The sequence below is a fragment of the Bufo bufo genome, chromosome 9, assembly GCF_905171765.1.
Source record: "Bufo bufo chromosome 9, aBufBuf1.1, whole genome shotgun sequence".
NCBI lineage: Eukaryota > Metazoa > Chordata > Amphibia > Anura > Bufonidae > Bufo > Bufo bufo.
In genome coordinates, this window is record NC_053397.1 from 166764 (window position 1) to 184900 (window position 18137).

The following is an 18137-nucleotide window of genomic DNA, read 5'->3' on the forward strand; positions in this document are numbered from 1 at the left end:
GCAGCTGTATGTATAGTGAGGGGCAGCTGTATATATAGTGTGGGGCAGCTGTATGTATAGTGAGGGGCAGCTGTATATATAGTGAGGGGCAGCTGTATATATAGTGTGGGGCAGCTGTATATATAGTGTGGGGCAGCTGTATATATAGTGAGGGGCAGCTGTATGTATAGTGAGGGGCAGCTGTATATATAGTGTGGGGCAGCTGTATGTATAGTGAGGGGCAGCTGTATATATAGTGTGGGGCAGCTGTATGTATAGTGAGGGGCAGCTGTATGTATGTTGAGTGGCGGCGGTGCAGGCTGCGGTGCCGCACACTGTAGTTCACACTCTGCGTGTCACCGGGGGCTGCGCTTCCAGCACTTGAGAGACGCCCTGAGAAATGAACTATAAACTTCGAGACTGAACTTCAGAGAAGAGACAGCGCAGCCCTTCCGGAGGAGGAGACGACGGCCTCACCCAGCGCCCGACACCGAGGACACCCGCACCATGATCCAGAGGCAGCTCAACCGGATGCGGCAGCAACTGGCCCCCCACGGCCCCGGCAGGTAAGCCCCTCGTCCGTCCGGGGCCCCTGGTATTGTGCCGCTTCATCCTGAGCTCCTCACGCAGGACCCCGGAGGAGACTGCAGGTGCGGCAGGCTCTGGGACAGGAAGCAAAGGGCCCCCAGACTAATGGGTCTGCCCGTGTATAATGCGGAGATCGTGACCCAAGGGTCTCTGGCCCCATCACCCTCCAGAGCGCCCCTAGAGCATGGCAGCCCTCACCCTGTGAACCGCAGGGCAAGTTGAGAAGTTGACACAGTTGTGGGGAACCTTGTGTCCCAGTGATGGAGAGGGTTTGGGGACAGTCAGGGATACCTCTGGGGAGCAGCAATGAAATAGGACCCCAAATCAGTGGTGTACATAGAGAAGTAAGGGCCCCATAGCAAGGATCAAACCGGGCCCCCACACAGGACAGAAGGGTTTCTGCCTAAACCCTTTTCATTGACCCTTGGGCCATTTTTCCTCTGCTTCATTTGCTAAAAGTTGTCCCTTTAGAGGGTAGAGTCCTGACCAAGTTTTCCCCTCCAGTAGAAGAGGAAGTAATCCCAACTAGGACTGGGCCCCTCCTGCCCCGGGCCCCACAGCAGTCGACTGGTCTGCCTCTATGGTAGTTAGCAGTGTTGAGCGAGCATGCTCGGCCGGGTACCACATGTGCTCAAGCGCCATGCTCGAGTCTCCTCCTGCACGTTTCGCGGCTGCTAAGCAGCCAATAAACTTGCAGATAAGTACTGCCCTCACTGTAATGCCAGTAGCCATGTTGGTTACTGGCATTACAGTGATTGGCTGGCCGGAACACATCATCAGGTGCTATAGAGCACCCGATGACGCTATAGAGCACCCGATGACGCTATAGAGCACCCGATGGCGCTATAGAGCACCCGATGGCGCTATAGAGCACCCGATGACGCTATAGAGCACCCGATGGCGCTATAGAGCACCCGATGACGCTATAGAGCACCCGATGACGCTATAGAGCACCCGATGGCGCTATAGAGCACCCGATGGCGCTATAGAGCACCCGATGGCGCTATAGAGCACCCGATGGCGCTATAGAGCACCCGATGACGCTATAGAGCACCCGATGACGCTATAGAGCACCCGATGACGCTATAGAGCACCCGATGGCGCTATAGAGCACCCGATGGCGCTATAGAGCACCCGATGGCGCTATATAGCACCCGATGGCGCTATGTAGCACCCGATGGCGCTATATAGCACCCGATGGCGCTATATAGCACCCGATGACGCTATATAGCACCCGATGACGCTATATAGCACCCGATGACGCTATATAGCACCCGATGACGCTATAGAGCACCCGATGACGCTATAGAGGACCCGATGACGCTATAGAGCACCCGATGACGCTATAGAGCACCCGATGGCGCTATATAGCACCCGATGACGCTATATAGCACCCGATGACGCTATATAGCACCCGATGACGCATGTTCGGCTCAGTATTTCAGGGAGAGCTGAGCGTAGGAAGGGACAGAGAGTGTAGTTGAATATTTTTTTGGTACAAAAACGTTTCAGAGACCCAAAAGGCCTTGTAAGGACTGTTGTGTGTGGCAGCAGCAATATATATTTTTAGTGCATCCTGCGCTAAATATCGTGTAATAGGCCGCTGTGGACAGTTAAATTATTTGCGCCACATCTCCTGTGTAAAATGTGCGCATCTGTAAAATATCAGTGACATCCAGTGCACTTTTTCCGTAGACACTGCGAACAGTGACATTACCTGCGGATATTTCCTGTATGACGTTTCCTCTTCACAAATACCTTGCACATACACTTCGTAATCCTCCGCTACTGTACGTGGGACAGACTTTCAAGAATATATCACATTTAAAATGTAGAAGGCGCGCAGTAAGAGACGGGGAAGTGGCCCTGATGGTGCTCGCAGGGGCCGTGGCCCTGGGCGCGGTGAAACTGCCTGCTGCCAGAGCACAAGAAACACACTCATCCATGGTACCTAGCTTCATGTCCCAGTTTACAGGGCGGCGCAGGACACCACTCCTGAAGTCAGACCAGTGCGAGCAGGTGGTCGCTTGGATGGCAGCAGATAATGCTTCCAGTCGGTTAAGCACCATCCTGTCTTCCACCAAGTCCAGTCTCAGTAGCCAAGAGTCTGGTCAACACAATCCTCACCCCGATCCTCCTTCCTCCCACCATGGAGAGTCTGGCCAAACAAGTGATCCCACTCTCGGATTATATTCCGAGGAGCTCTTTTCATCGCCTTTCCTTGATTTGGCCCTCTCGCCAAGCACGCTTCAAGAGGGACATGAGATCTTGTGCCCTGATTCCCAACCTCTTGAGCATCCACAGTCACAAGAAGATGACGCTGGGGAACGGCAATTAGTGTTTAATGAGGTGGATGATGTTGAGATACAGATGCCAATAAGTTAACCACAATTACTGTTTCAAGAGGTTGATGAAGAGTTGTAGGGATCAACCGATTATCGGAAGTACCGATATTATGGGCCGATATTCAGGATTTTGTACATTATCGGTATCTAACTTTGCCGATATACCGATAATGCGTATAAAGCGAATACTAGTGAGCGCTTCCATTATGGAAGCGCGCACTAGTATGCATTGGGTGCCAGGAGCGGGGTAGAAGCGCTTCCGGTACTTACCCTCCTTGGTCTTCTTTGATGGGGCCCACGCCGTAGTGCACACACTATGACATGACGCTGCTCGCTGTAGCCGGAGAAGACAGGGGAGCGAGACACCGGACCCGGAGATGAAGAGGACCCGGAGATCTGAGGTAGGCCTGCACGATATTTCGCAAAGCAATCGTTTTGCGATAAATCGACGATTGCGATTTGGCAGACCCAAAAATGCTGCGATTACCTATATACAGATGGAGGAGGGGCTGGGGGCCGGCATCTGTATTAGGAATGACAGCGGGGACCGGTGCAGTCCCTGTATTCTAATGCACTGGCCCCGCTCACTGTTGTATATTATCTGACATGTAGGCATTGTTAAAATATAATAATCCTGTATAATCCAGCTGTATTACTTACAGCTAAGTTCCGTAGAAGCAAGGAGGGAGGAGGCAGGACGGGCGGGCGACGCGTCACTCACTACGTCATGCACCGGCACCACCCACTTTATGAATGAAGCAGGCGGCGCGGGCGCGTGACGTAGTGAGTGACGCGTCGCCCTCCCGTCCTCCCGGCCTGCCTCCTCTGTCCTCTCTTCTACGGAACTTAGTTGTAAGTAATACAGCTGGCTTATACAGGATTATTATGTTTTAACAATGCCTACATGTTGGATAATATTATACAACAGTGAGCGAGCCAGTGCATTAGAATACAGGGACTGCACCGGTCCCCGCTGTCATTCCTAAAACAGATGCCGGCCCCTTCACACTGCAGGGACACTATTATAGGGGGGATCTGTGGATGGCACATAGCATAAGATGCTATACACTCACCTAAAGAATTATTAGTGCCACCATACTAATACGGTGTTGGACCCCCTTTGGCCTTCAGAACTGCCTTAATTCTACGTGGCATTGATTCCACAAGGTGCTGATAGCATTCTTTAGAAATGTTGGCCCATATTGATAGGATAGCATCTTGCAGTTGATGGAGATTTGAGGGATGCACACCCAGGGCACGAAGCTCCCGTTCCACCACATCCCAAAGATTCTCTATTGGGTTGAGATCTGGTGACTGTGGGGCCATTTTAGTGCAGTGAACTCATTGTCATGTTCAAGAAACCAATGTGAAATGATTGGAGCTTTGTGACATGGTGCATTATCCTGCTGGAAGTAGCCATCAGAGGATGGATACATGTTCTCATTCTGTTTACGCCAAATCCGGACTCTACCATTTGAATGTCTCAACAAAAATCGAGACTCATCAGACCAGGCAACATTTTTCCAGTCTTCAACAGTCCAATTTTGGTGAGCTCGTGCCAATTGTAGCCTCTTTGACCTATTTGTAGTGGAGATGAGTGGTACCCGGTGGGGTCTTCTGCTGTTGTAGCCCATCCGCCTCAAGGTTGTGCGTGTTGTGGCTTCACAAATGCTTTGCTGCAGACCTCGGTTGTAACGAGTGGTTATTTCAGCCAACGTTGCTCTTCTATCAGCTTGAATCAGTCGGCCCATTCTCCTCTGACCTCCAGCATCCACAAGGCATTTTCGCCCACAGGACGGCCGCATACTGGATGTTTTTCCCTTTTCACACCATTCTTTGTAAACCCTAGAAATGGTTGTGCGTGAAAATCCCAGTAACTGAGCAGATTGTGAAATACTCAGACCGGCCCGTCTGGCACCAACAACCATGCCACGCTCAAAATTGCTTAAATCACCTTTCTTTCCCATTCTGACATTCCGTTTGGAGTTCAGGAGATTGTCTTGACCAGGACCACCCCCCTAAATGCATTAAAGCAACTGCCATGTGATTGGTTGACTAGATAATTGCATTAATGAGAAATAGAACAGGTGTTCCTAATAATTCTTTAGGTGAGTGTATATGTGTCATCCACAGATCCCCCAATAACAGTGTGTCATCCACAGATCCCCTCCATAACAGTGCAAATAGACCTCTAGCACAATTCCCTTAAAATATCGCATCACATATCGTTATCGCAATTTTTAGGGCCCTAATCGCAATCGCACAAAATTCCCATATCGTGCAGCCCTAATCTGAGGTCTGATAGGGGTTAATAATGGTCTGATCTAAGGTCTGATAGGGGTTAATAAAAGGTCTGATCTTAGGAGGGGGGGATGGTGTGGAAATTGACAATTGGCACTAGTATATTATTAATGTAAATTTTAAATTGACTACCAGCTAAGGGTTTTATTAATTTATAATTATCGGCTATCGGCCTGAAAGTTCACAGATATTCGGTATCGGCTCAAAAAAAAATCAATATCGATCGATCCCTACACAGTTGGCAATCACTGAGGTTGTGGTTAGGTCAGCAAATCAGGAGGATGATCAGAGTGAGGAAGTGGAAGAGGAGGTGGTGGACGATGAGGTCAATGACCCAACCTGGGAAGGACAGCAGTACAGAGGAGGAGGGATCTGCAGCACCGCAAGAGGCTGGAAGAGGCAGTGGTGTGCCAAAAGGGAGAAGGCGGGCCACACCAAACAGGCCCGCAACTGTTCCACGGAGCACCCCCTTGCGGAAATCTCCCTTGCCAAGGGGTAGATGTACCCCTTTTCCTTTTGAGGAAAGTGCGGACGACAAAAGAATAGTAGTTTGCAACCTGTGCCATATGAAAATGAGCCACATGGCATCCAAGCACCATAATAAGTGGGATCAACGCCTGGGTCCACAATCTGTGTCTGCAGGTCACACCACTGCGTCATCTTCCCCTATGTTACATGCTGGCCAATCCCCTGTCAAAGGCGCAGGTCCAGATGCCTCCCGCCTTACACCTGGATCTTCTCAAGCACCATCAGCGACCACATCCACTTCCGTGTCCCAGCGCAGCATCCAAATGTCCTTATCCCAGACCTTTGAACGCAAGCGCAAATACCCAGCCACCCACCCACAGGCCATAGCACTAAATGCGCAGCTTTTCAAATTACTGGCCCTGGAAATGTTGCTATTTAGTCTTGTGGACACTGAGGCCTTCCGCAGCCTGATGTCGGCGGCCGTCCCGCGTTATGCAGTCCCCACCCCCCACTATTTTTCAAGGTGTGCAGTGCCCACCTTACACCAACATGTGTCCCGTAACATCACATGTGCCCTGACCAACTCAGTTACTGGGAAGGTCCACTTATCCACGGACACATGGACAAGTGCATTCGACCAGGGACGCTACATTTCCCTGACGGCACACTGGGTGAATGTTTTGGAGGCCGGGAGAGAGTCGTACCCTGGGATGGCACAGGTGCTACCGACGCCAAGGATTGCGGGCCCTACGTCGATCATGGTTTCCGCCAGCACCTACGTTAGTGGCTCCAACCCCCACTTCTCCTCCTCCACTTCCACCTCCGAATTATCCGTGTGCAGCACCAGTCAGCCATCAGTAGGTAGCTGGAAGCAGTGTAGCACTGCAGTGGGGAAGCGGCAACAGGCCGGCTGATATGCTTAGGGGACAGCAATTGCCGCAGAGCTGTGGCAGGGGATAAGAAACCAGACTGAGCTGTGGCTCTCGCCACTCAACCTAGAACTAGGCATAGTTGTGTCTGATAATGGCCGTAACTTGGTGGCGGCTTTGGAGCTCGACAAGCTCAGACACATCCCATGCCTAGCCCACGTGTTCAACCTTGTGGTTCAGCGGTTTCTCAAAACCTACCCCAATTTGCCTGAGCTACTGGTGAAGGTGCGCCGCGTGTGTGCATATTTCCGCAAGTCATCGACAGCTTCAGCCGGTCTGTCAATGCTGCAGCAGCGCTTGAACTTGCCAGCTCACTGGCTGTTGTGTGACATGAGCACGTGCTGGAACTCGACGTTCCACATGTTGGCCAGGCTTTGTGAGCAGCAGAGGGCAGTAGTGGAATACCAGCTGCAACATGGTCGTCGCCCTTTCCAGTCAGCTTCCGCTCTTTACAAGCGAGGAGTGGGCATGGATGTCTGACCTCTGTGAGGTTTTAAGAAACTTTGAGGAACACAGATGGTGAGCGGCGATAACACTATTATCAGCGTCACCATCCCACTTCTGTGTCTACTCAAACGCTCACTGCTCACAATTAAGGATGACGCTTTGCATGTGGAAGAGGTGGAAATGGCGGAAGACATTATACAGGGTGATAGCCAGACCACCCTCAGTTCGTCTTCTCAGTGCGAATTGGACGAGGAGGAGCAGGAGACGGTTGCCTCCGCTACAGACGGTAGTACCCATGGAAGTTTAATTCCATCTGTTCAGCGTGAGTGCGCAGAGGAGGAGGAAGAGGATGAGGAGATTGAGAGTCATCCTCCTGATGAGGACAGCGAAGTCTTGCCTGTTGGTCCTCTGGCACATATGGCTGACTTCATGTTAGGCTGCCCTTCCTGCGATCCACGTGTTATACGCATTTTAGATAACACAGATTACTGGGTGTTCACCCTTCTCGACCTCCGCTACAAAGAGAACTTCTCATCTCTCATTCCTCTAGTGGAGAGGACGAGCAAAATGGTGCAATACCAGATGATCCTTGTTGAAAAATTGCTCCAAAAATTTCCATCTGACAACGCTGGCGGCAGAGTCCTTACTTCCTTGGTCAACCGAGGAGGGGAGACACGGGAAACACACAGCAGTTCCAACAGAGGCAGGGCAACACTCTCCAAGGCCTGGGACAGTTTCATGACACCCCGCCAGCACCCTCACCTAGGGTTGGGCGATATACCGGTATCATGATATACCGCGGTATTAAAAAAACGGCGATATGGCGATATCGCTGTTTCCAAAATACCGCAGTATTTTGTGACGTCATCAAAGCGGTCAGCTCACATTGTGCGCTGACCGCTTCTAAACGTGCGCCCGCCCGCCGCTGCACCTTGCATAGCGCTGCCGCTGAGTAACATTACTTCCTCTTGCTCCTGGCCTGGCTCCTTCTTGCTCCGCCTCCCTTAGTCAAGTCTCCACCCACCATCTGACATCATCACCGTCGTCACCCACCGGCTCTATTGTATATGTGGCGATGGCGAATCGATCCTGTGTGAGTACTGGTGTCTCTGGAGAGACTTTTCCTGCAGCTGCCTCACTAGTGTGTGCTCTGGTGATGAAATTATAAACTTACTACTTCCCGCAGCGGCCGCCCCCGGCTCTCCCTCCTCCTTGCTCCCATATTCAAATCTCTGCCCACCGGCATCTGATGTCAGAATCAGAGCACACAAGCGAGGCAGCCGCGGGAAAGGTATATCGCAAAGTATTACTGCATGTATGGTGGCCTGTGGCCACAAGACCTTATTATAACACCTCCTTGTGGCCCCCCATACAGTGTAACGCCTCCTTGTGGCCCCCCCATACAGTGTAATGCCTCCTTGTGGCCCCCCCATACAGTGTAACGCCTCCTTGTGGCCCCCCCATACAGTGTAACGCCTCCTTGTGGCCCCCCCATACAGTGTAACGCCTCCTTGTGGCCCCCCCATACAGTGTAACGCCTCCTTGTGGCCCCCCCATACAGTGTAACGCCTCCTTGTGGCTGCCCCCATACAGTGTAACGCCTCCTTGTGGCCCCCCCATACAGTGTAACGCCTCCTTGTGGCTGTCCCCATACAGTGTAACGTCTCCTTGTGGCTGCCCCCATACAGTGTAACGTCTCCTTGTGGCTGCCCCCATACAGTATAACGTCTCCTTGTGGCTGCCCCCATACAGTATAACGTCTCCTTGTGGCTGCCCCCATACAGTGTAACGTCTCCTTGTGGCCCCCCATACAGTATAACGTCTACTTGTGGCTGCCCCCATACAGTATAACGTCTCCTTGTGGCCCCCCATACAGTATAACGTCTACTTGTGGCTGCCCCCATACAGTATAATGTCTACTTGTGGCCCCCCATACAGTATAACGTCTACTTGTGGCCCCCCATACAGTATAACGTCTCCTTGTGGCTGCCCCCATACAGTATAACGTCTCCTTGTGGCCCCCCCATACAGTATAACGTCTCCTTGTGGCTGCCCCCATACAGTATAACGTCTCCTTGTGGCTGTCCCCATACAGTATAACGTCTCCTTGTGGCTGCCCCCATACAGTATAACGTTTCCTTGTGGCCCCCCATACAGTATAACGTCTCCTTGTGGCCCCCCATACAGTATAACGTCTCCTTGTGGCCCCCCATATAGTATAACGTCTCCTTGTGTTTTTTTTTCTTTTAAACGGGTATTTATCGCGATATATATCGTTATCGCGATAATTTTTTTAATATCGTTATCGTCTGAATATTTTTGATATCGTCCAACCCTACCCTCACCCTGATGTGACACTAGGCCGCGCAAGGAGGGAAACATTTTGGAAGTTGGTGAAGGAGTACAGTCGTGGCCAAAAGTTTTGAGAATGACACAAATATTAGTTTTCACAAAGTTTTCTGCTAAACTGCTTTTAGGCCTCTTTCACACTTGCGTTGTCCGGATCCGGCGTGTACTCCACTTGCCGGAATTACACTCCGGATCCGGAAAAACGCAAGTGTACTGAAAGCATTTGAAGACGGAACCGTCTTCCAAATGCTTTCAGTGTTACTATGGCACCCAGGACGCTATTAAAGTCCTGGTTGCCATAGTAGGAGCGGGGAGCGGGGGAGCGGTATACTTACAGTCCGTGCGGCTCCCGGGGCGCTCCAGAATGACGTCAGAGCGCCCCATGCGCATGGATGACGTGATCCATGCGATCACGTGATCCATGCGCTTGGGGCGCCCTGACGTCACTCTGGAGCGCCCGGGGAGCCGCACGGACGGTAAGTATACTGCTCCCCTGCTCCCCACTACACTTTACCATGGCTGTCAGGACTTTAGCGTCCCGGCAGCCATGGTAACCACTCTGAAAAAGCTAAATGTCGGCTCCGGCAATGCGCCGAAACGACGTTTAGCTTAAGGCCGGATCCGGATCAATGCCTTCCAATGGGCATTAATTCCGGATCCGGCCTTGCGGCAAGTGTTCCGGATTTTTGGCCGGAGCAAAAAGCGCAGCATGCTGCGGTATTTTCTCCGGCCAACAAACGTTCCGTACCGGAACTGAAGACATCCTGATGCATCCTGAACGGATTACTCTCCATTCAGAATGCATTAGGATAATCCTGATCAGGATTCTTCCGGCATAGAGCCCCGACGACGGAACTCTATGCCGGAAGACAATAACGCAGGTGTGAAAGAGCCCTTAGATCTTTGTTTCAGTTGTTTCTGTGATTTAGTGAAATATAATTACACGCACTTCATACGTTTCAAAGGCTTTTATCGACAATTACATGACATTTATGCAAAGAGTCAGTATTTGCAGTGTTGGCCCTTCTTTTTCAGGACCTCTGCAATCCGACTGCGCATGCTCTCAATCATCTTCTGGGCCAATTCCTGACTGATACAACCCATTCTTTCATCATCACTTCTTGGAGTTTGTCAGAATTAGTGGGTTTTTGTTTGTCCAGCCGCCTCTTGAGGATTGACCACAAGTTCTCAATGGGATTAAGATCTGGGGAGTTTCCAGGCCATGGACCCAAAATGTCAACGTTTTGGTCCCCGAGCCACTTAGTTTTCACTTTTGCCTTATGGCACGGTGCTCCATCGTGCTGGAAAATGAATTGTTCTTCACCAAACTGTTGCTGGATTGTTGGAAGAAGTTGCTGTTGGAGGGTGCCTGGTTTAATGCTTGGGTTCTCCCATTGAATTCCATTATAAATCCATCCCGATGTGTTCGACCCGAGCACTATGGTGCTCGATCAACACTAGTAGTTACACCCCTGCCCCAAATCCACCCACTGACTCTGGAGCAGCGGATGGGATCAGCAGGAATCAGCCCAGAACAGACCCTTGTCAGGACTGCCACTCACTGGAAGGGGTTAATCAGCGTCCTGCACTCTCACAAAACCTTTTATAAGTGCACCCGAAAACCCAGCCCGTGCACCCGAAAACCCAGCCCGTGCACCCGAAAACCCAGCCCGTGCACCCGAAAACCAAGCCCGTGCACCCGAAAACCAGTCTGTGCATCCGAAAACCAAGCCCGTGCACCCGAAAACCAAGCCCGTGCACCCGAAAACCAAGCCCGTGCACCCGAAAACCAAGCCCGTGCACCCGAAAACCAGTCTGTGCATCCACACTGCCGCCCCTAACCTCTCCTCACATTCCCCACATAGTTGCAGTTGTGTTGTGCCATTCCTTTATTATTCCTGCTAGAAGTTATGAAGATGGGTGTTACCAGTTGGGGTGTGCCACTGCTCAGTCTGATACTACCCCCCCTAAACACTGGTAGAGCCCATGTGGATAAGTAATGGCTTAAGGTATATGCTCCCCAATCTGTATTACTTGGAGAAGGCCAGCGGTTACTACAGTCATGTTCACAGGAGCAGCCTGCCGGAGTGCACTGTATCGGGCACAGACGGGGCCCCTCCACATGCCGCTGACAGCCAGCACAGGCTGCTGGAACCTAGCATACGACAGACCCGGCAAACAGGACTAATGATAACTTTCCCCTTGTAGGGTGTGAGGTATGGAGAAGCAAGAGCAGAGTTATTCACTGACATTTAACATACAATGGTACACTGCTTAAAGGGGACATAGCCCATTTTCGCACATTTCATGCTCCGATGCTTTCCCTTGCCCTGTGCAGGATCGCGCAGGGCAAGGGCATTTTTATTTACAATAACACTGCCAGGGGAGGCTTCCGCCCAGCAGTGTGTACGTCACCGGCTCTGATGGTCCGGGTTTAGCGTTGCCCTAGCTGTCTTACAGACTACAGCAGCGCTAAATACCGCCCATTAGTGGCGGTGACATGACCGGGCTCACTGCTGGGCGGTAGACTCCACCTGGCAGCCCTATGGAGAGCCCGGTTCGTCACCGGATCTCCTGAAAATGCCTTTTTCCTGCACGATTCAGAGCAGGGCAAAGGAGAGCATCGGAGCATGAACTGCTGCCTGTGCGAAAATGGGGGTATGTCCGGGTTCAACTCTGAACCCGGACAACCCCTTTAAAAGGGGGAACCAGAATGCCCCTTTAACCTCTTCACGACATGGGTCTTTAAAGAGTGGATAGGCGCAGACATTGAGGCGGCTTTCCCTGAGAGCACTGTGCTCCAAGAGCCTAAATGCCTCCGCCCATGCAGCAATCTGGGGAGCCGTTCTTTGTCTACAATACCCATGCTATTACAGTTTTGGCCTGCAGGTGGCAGGGATCCATAACCACATCATCCTCTGCCCCTGCCTTCTTTTTGGTAACTCCAACGTCCCGTTTTGCCCTTACCTCTGTAAGGCTTAGGCTGTGAACTAAAGGGATGAAAATGCTTCCTTTTATTCTTCTCAGGAAACCCCTCTTTCTTATCAGCTGCATTCTCCAGGATAGCATCTAGAACTGGGCCAAATACTTACTCTCCTGAGAAGGCGATGGAACACAATTTTGCCTTGGATACCCTGTCGCCTCCCCAGGATTTCATCCATAGAGCTCTTCTGACTGAATTTGACAGGGCCCCATCTTTTGCAGCGAATCTGACCGATTCGGCAGAAGCGTCCGCTAGAGATGCTGTTGCTGACTTGAGAGGAATGGAGTTTAAAATTTCCTCTCTAGGAGTTTTATTTTTTATATGGTCTTCTAACTCATTGAGCCAAATATACATGGTCCTGGCCACGGAGGTTGCCGCTATGTTTGTTTTCCTCCCAAACATAGAGGTCTCCCAGCTTTTCTTCATGGGATCCTGTAACTGAAGTTTTTTTTAACCACTTTTGTGACTTGAATATAGATTTTTGGTGTCTCGTTAAAGATCTTGGTTTCAGACTGGTCAAATAACAGTCTATTTTTAAATTCCCTGGAGACACCGAACCTTCTTTCAGGATCTGTCCATTCATCTATTATCATGTCCCTGATGTTTTCATTGACTGGGAATACATGAGACTTTTTTTTACACGTAATCCCCCAAACATTACATTCCTCAATATCTTCAGATGAAAAGTCATATTTTTTTCCCCTAATCTTCAATTATTTCTCCCTCTGACAGAAGATCCGCATCAATATTTAGTCTAGAGGTGGAGGCCCCCTCGTCCATGTCCTCTGCTTCAGAGGAGGATGGAACCGATATTTTGGTCTTTTTGGCCGGAGGTGTATGGGGGACTGGCACAAGGGAGACCAGGGAGGACTTAATTTCATTTTGGATCATAGATTTTATCTCATTAAGGATAGATGGTTGCTCCTCCTTTAAAAGTTCACTAATGCAAGACTTGGAAAACCTTTTTTTATAATTTTCAGGAAGCTTCTTTGTACAAGTTGCACATCTTGCAATCTTATGTTTAACTTTAGCCTCCTTTAATCCCTAAAAAGAAGAGCAACCAGGTATCAGCAAAATAATACCATGAAAATAAATGCAGGAGCAACCGAAGGTGAGTCTGAGCCTTCCATGTGGCTTCCAGCGGCTTTAGGAGCTGATATTCTGTAGCTGTCTGGGAGCAGGAATCAGTGGGGACCAGGATGAATTGAATTGCCCGCTCTAATATTCGAAAAAGCGGCGTCTGATGTCATCAGGGTGCTCCTGCGCCTCCCCACGTGACCTTTGTCTCCGCCCCCTCCGGCAATGCCGGGAACTAAGCGCTGACTGCTGCTGACACACAGAGTGGCGTGCAGCATCTCCGCGCTCTCCGCTCTGCTTCCCAATGTAGGGAAGGAAGACCCCTCGTTTGCGGTGTGAAAACAGGCCCCCGCTGTCAGGGACGAGAATCAGCCTGTGTGGACTCACTCTACCAGCTTTAGCCGCCGCTGCAGGAGGCAGAAGAGAGAAGGAAGGAAGCACAAGCTACCCCCGTTCCTTAAAGTGACTTTTTTGGAAAAAAAAAATATATAAAAACTCTTCACCTCCCCCAGGGAGGCCTTTCTGTGTGATACCCCATAGGGACAGGAAACACTGATGGGTGAGTGGGGGTGGTGGCTTTTAAACTCTGCGTGTTCCTACCCCTATACAGGGTCAAGGGGTCAATCTCATATGTAGCCGTCATGGTGGATGAAATGGAAAAGATGAGTGTCAGGAATAAGGACCGCCTTATTCCTAGTTATTATGATTTCTGTGATATATGTTTTATGGGTATATGTCATAGTATAACATAGTCCAGTGTGATTCGCATTCATATACCGTATGTATTTGTGTTGCCAGACCAGCAGCCATTGATGAATTGTTTGAAGGCTGCAAATAGGCCGAGATGTCTGCCTCATACCTGTGAAAACAGCAAACTGCTCCCCTGGGGGTTAGTTAGCAGAGAGATGCTAACCAGGATGGGCCCTTTTGCTGATCACACTCAGGACAGGGGACAGCAGACTCTCCGGCGCCGTGTGTCAGCATGGGGGCTTCATACCAGAGAATGAACAAGAAGTTGTAATCCTTCATAACTTGTTCAGGATGGGGCTGACGTCTCCAAAACCCAGCTCATCATATCTGGTATGATGGGGGCATCACATGGACACCAGACATGGCGTATCAACTCACTTTCATCTTCTTAAAATAAGGATGTCATCTTCTGAGCGTGTCTCGTTTCATATGCTAGGACTCAGAACGATAAGATATGAATTATGAAGAAGGTCTGGGGTCTGTAGTTTACCAGTTGGCCTGGTGAAGATATCTTTTTGATATTTTCATACCTGTTCCCTAGATGGCCAGTGGGCCGGCTGCATGGGTAATGTAGCTCGGCCAGAGGGGCCGAGTCAGAGGTGGGAGGGTCTATTTTTAATACATTAAACCTAAAAGTTTGATGGTTTGTCTTGTAACCTTAAAGGGTGTTCTGTCCCCACATGAAGGCGAATGAAGGTGTAACTGATAATGACTTTGTGACTGTCCTACCTTCGTATCCAAGCAGTGGAGCAGACCGGACCGGCAGATGCTCAGGTTAGATGGATCCAGACGTAGACATGAGGATGCAATCAAACGTGGGTTTATTTGATCCAGAGCAGTGACATACAGTGATGCAATACAGGAATGCAGTAGATGTCATGTGGATGTCTTTCCTGAGGCTACTGCTGGTCAAAAACTGATGCCTTCACAAGCCGAGGTGTGTGTCTCCAGTCACAAAGAATGCAGCACTGAAAAAGGCTACAGGAAGTGACAAGGCCCAAGGCTGCTAAAACCACGCCCAGAGATAAAACTTTATAGACAACGAACGAGGCGTGCAGCATACAAATTCCGGCCAGCAGATGGCAGTAGAGAACAATGGATAGAAACAACATAGGTAAAGAAGAAATAATACAGTGCGGAAATTCAATTTGACAAGAACAGCACACTCCCCGTCTGAAATTCACTTTGGGGATTTCACTATGACGAATGTCCATAAAATATAAACAACCTGTAAAAGAAAAACATGTTAGAATGCAAACATAGATTAGTCCCGTTTTCCAACTTGGAATGGAGAAGATCTGCGAAGCTAGATACAGTCCTGTTCACCCTGCAGGGGCGTTCTCGATGGGTAATATTAAAATCAGTTCGTTGATTGGTCTTGAGAACGTTTTGAGCTCGCCTTTCCTGAAGATCTTCAACTCCACCTTCCTGACCTTGCCATCCTTGCTAGGGAAAACCTTTGAAATTAGTCCGATAGGCCAGTCAATCCTTTCGGTCTGTTGCTCTTTCATCAATACGAGGTCTCCTTCCTTCAAGTTTGGTTTGTGGTGTTGCCATTTTCTTCTTCCTTGAATAATACTGAGGTATTCTTTTCGCCACCTGTTCCAGAAGTAATCTGCTAGGTATTGTACACGTTTCCAGTGTTTTTGGTAGATGTTAGCATGAGTAAATTCTCCACTAGGTATTAGCGTACTCTCAGTTTTTTGGGTAAGTAGAATAGCCGGAGTCAGTATGGCTGGTGTTTCAGGATCCATAGACACTGGCACAAGGGGTCTTGAGTTGATAATGGCCAAAACTTCAGCGAGAAGGGTGACTAGAGTCTCATGTGTGAGTCTTGACGAATTTACATCCATCAGCATAGAATTTAAGATGTTGCGTGAGATGCCGATCATTCTCTCCCAGGAGCCTCCCATGTGGGAACTATGAGGAGGGTTGAAAATCCAGGTGCAACCCTTTTCCGCCAACTGATCTTGAATGGACTTGGTGTCGATGTTAAGTTCTCTACAGGCTCCAATAAAGTTGCTTCCCTGGTCAGACCTCAATTGTTTTACTGGTCCTCTGATTGCGAAGAACCGTCTTAAGGCATTGATAAGGCTGGATGTGTCCATAGATTCTATCACCTCTATGTGAACTGCTCGCACACTCATGCAAGTAAATAGTACAGCCCAACGCTTACTGTTTGCGTGACCGCCGCAGGTCCTGCGTGCGGATACCATCCATGGCCCAAAGACATCTAGGCCAACATAGGTGAAAGGCGGCTCTGTACATAGTCTGTCTGCAGGCAAGTCGGCCATTTGTTGGTGTAGTTGTTTCCCTCTTGCTTTACGACAGTGCACACATTCATGCAGTACTTGGGCCACACGTTTTTTCATACCTATAATCCAAAGGCCTGCAGACCGTAATTTGCCCTCAGTAATTTGCCTGCCTTGGTGTTCGGCCCTTTCGTGATAGTGTCTGATTAGCAAGACTGTGATATGATGTTTGCTGGGAATGATGAGAGGATTTTGTTCTGCAATTCCCAGGTGGGCTTGATTCAAACGACCACCAATTCTTAGCAAGCCAAAACTGTCGATAACTGGATTTAAGTTGGCAAGAGGACTTTTTAAAGGAATCTGCTGTTTGTTGTGCAAGCACTTCCATTCTATGTTGAAATTTTCCTGCTGGACGTGACGTATTATGAGGTACTCACCATGAGAGATGTTCTCAGCAGAGAAGGGTTTATGACAGGCATGCCAACCATGACAATCTTTATCTTGGTGAGTATTATGATAACATCTTGCAACGTGCACTAACCTTGCAATAGTTCTGACGAGCCTCATCCAGCTGGAGAAACGTTTAAAGCGCTGACAACCGAAGCTGGCGGTTTGCTTAGTTCCAGTGACTAATGCACTAACTTCAGCGCGGATTTCTGGATCATTATCCGGATCCTGGATGCTGAAAACTTCCTGTACACATTCGTCTGCCTCTCCAAGCAGAAACTTTGGACCTGTAAGCCAAGTAGAGTTAATAAAGGAACCTATAGACATAGGCCTAGTGGCGTGATCTGCTAGATTAAGTTCGGATGGTACATAGTGCCATTGTTCAGGTTTGGAGGACCTCCTGATTCTCTCTATGCGGTTACTAACGTACACATAAAATCGCTTGGTCCGATTGTGGATGTAACCTAAAACGACCTTACTGTCGGTGTAATACTGGACTTCGGCTATGTCGACACCCAGTTCTTGTTGTACGAAATCCGCAATCTCCACTGCCAACACGGTTCCACAAAGTTCCAGTCTGGGAATAGTATGATCGGGCTTGGGGGCTAACTTAGCCTTACCAAATACGAATCCAACGTGGTTTTGGTTGTTGGGTTCTGTCACCTTCAGATAGGCAACCGCTGCGATGGCCTCCGTGGAGGCGTCCGAGAACACGTGGAGTTCTTTCTTTATGCTAGAGGAAAGTGAGGTTTTAATATAGCATCTCGGGATGTGGATCTCATCCAAGGCACACAAGGATCGCTTCCAGGTTTCCCATTTTTGCTCTTTCTCGGAGGGAAGTGGGGTATCCCAATCCTGGACTGTTTCAGAGAACTGTCTCAGTAGAGATTTACCTTGTATGGTGATGGGCGCTACAAATCCCAGCGGATCAAATAGGCTGTTTACCACTGATAGGACGCCTCGTTTTGTGAATGGCTTGTCTGCACAACTTATCTGAAAACCGAAGGAGTCGGCTGAGAGATCCCATCTGAGGCCCAAGCTCCTCTGCACAGGTGGACTGTCCAGTCCCAAGTTAATGTCCTTGAATCCTGGTGCATGATCGCCTGATTCGAAGGCCCTCATAACGGCCAGGCTGTTTGAAGCAATTTTGTGTAGTCTAAGTTTAGCTTGGTACAACATACTTTGAGTCCTTTTGAGCAGATCGATAGCCGCTTCTTCAGTC

General features: G+C 49.6%; 1 protein-coding gene across 1 annotated transcript in view; it reads left to right on the plus strand.

Annotated features, from left to right (window-relative positions):
• The first annotated feature begins 413 nt into the window (after positions 1–413).
• The window catches only part of SH3BP1 (SH3 domain binding protein 1), a 257113-nt gene continuing 239389 nt past the window's right edge, over positions 414–18137 (plus strand). Inside the window, exon 1 of the mRNA XM_040407161.1 lies at positions 414–545. Within this exon, the coding sequence (XP_040263095.1) occupies positions 487–545 (59 nt within the window). The 5' untranslated portion in view covers positions 414–486. The remainder of the gene's footprint in view (positions 546–18137) is intronic.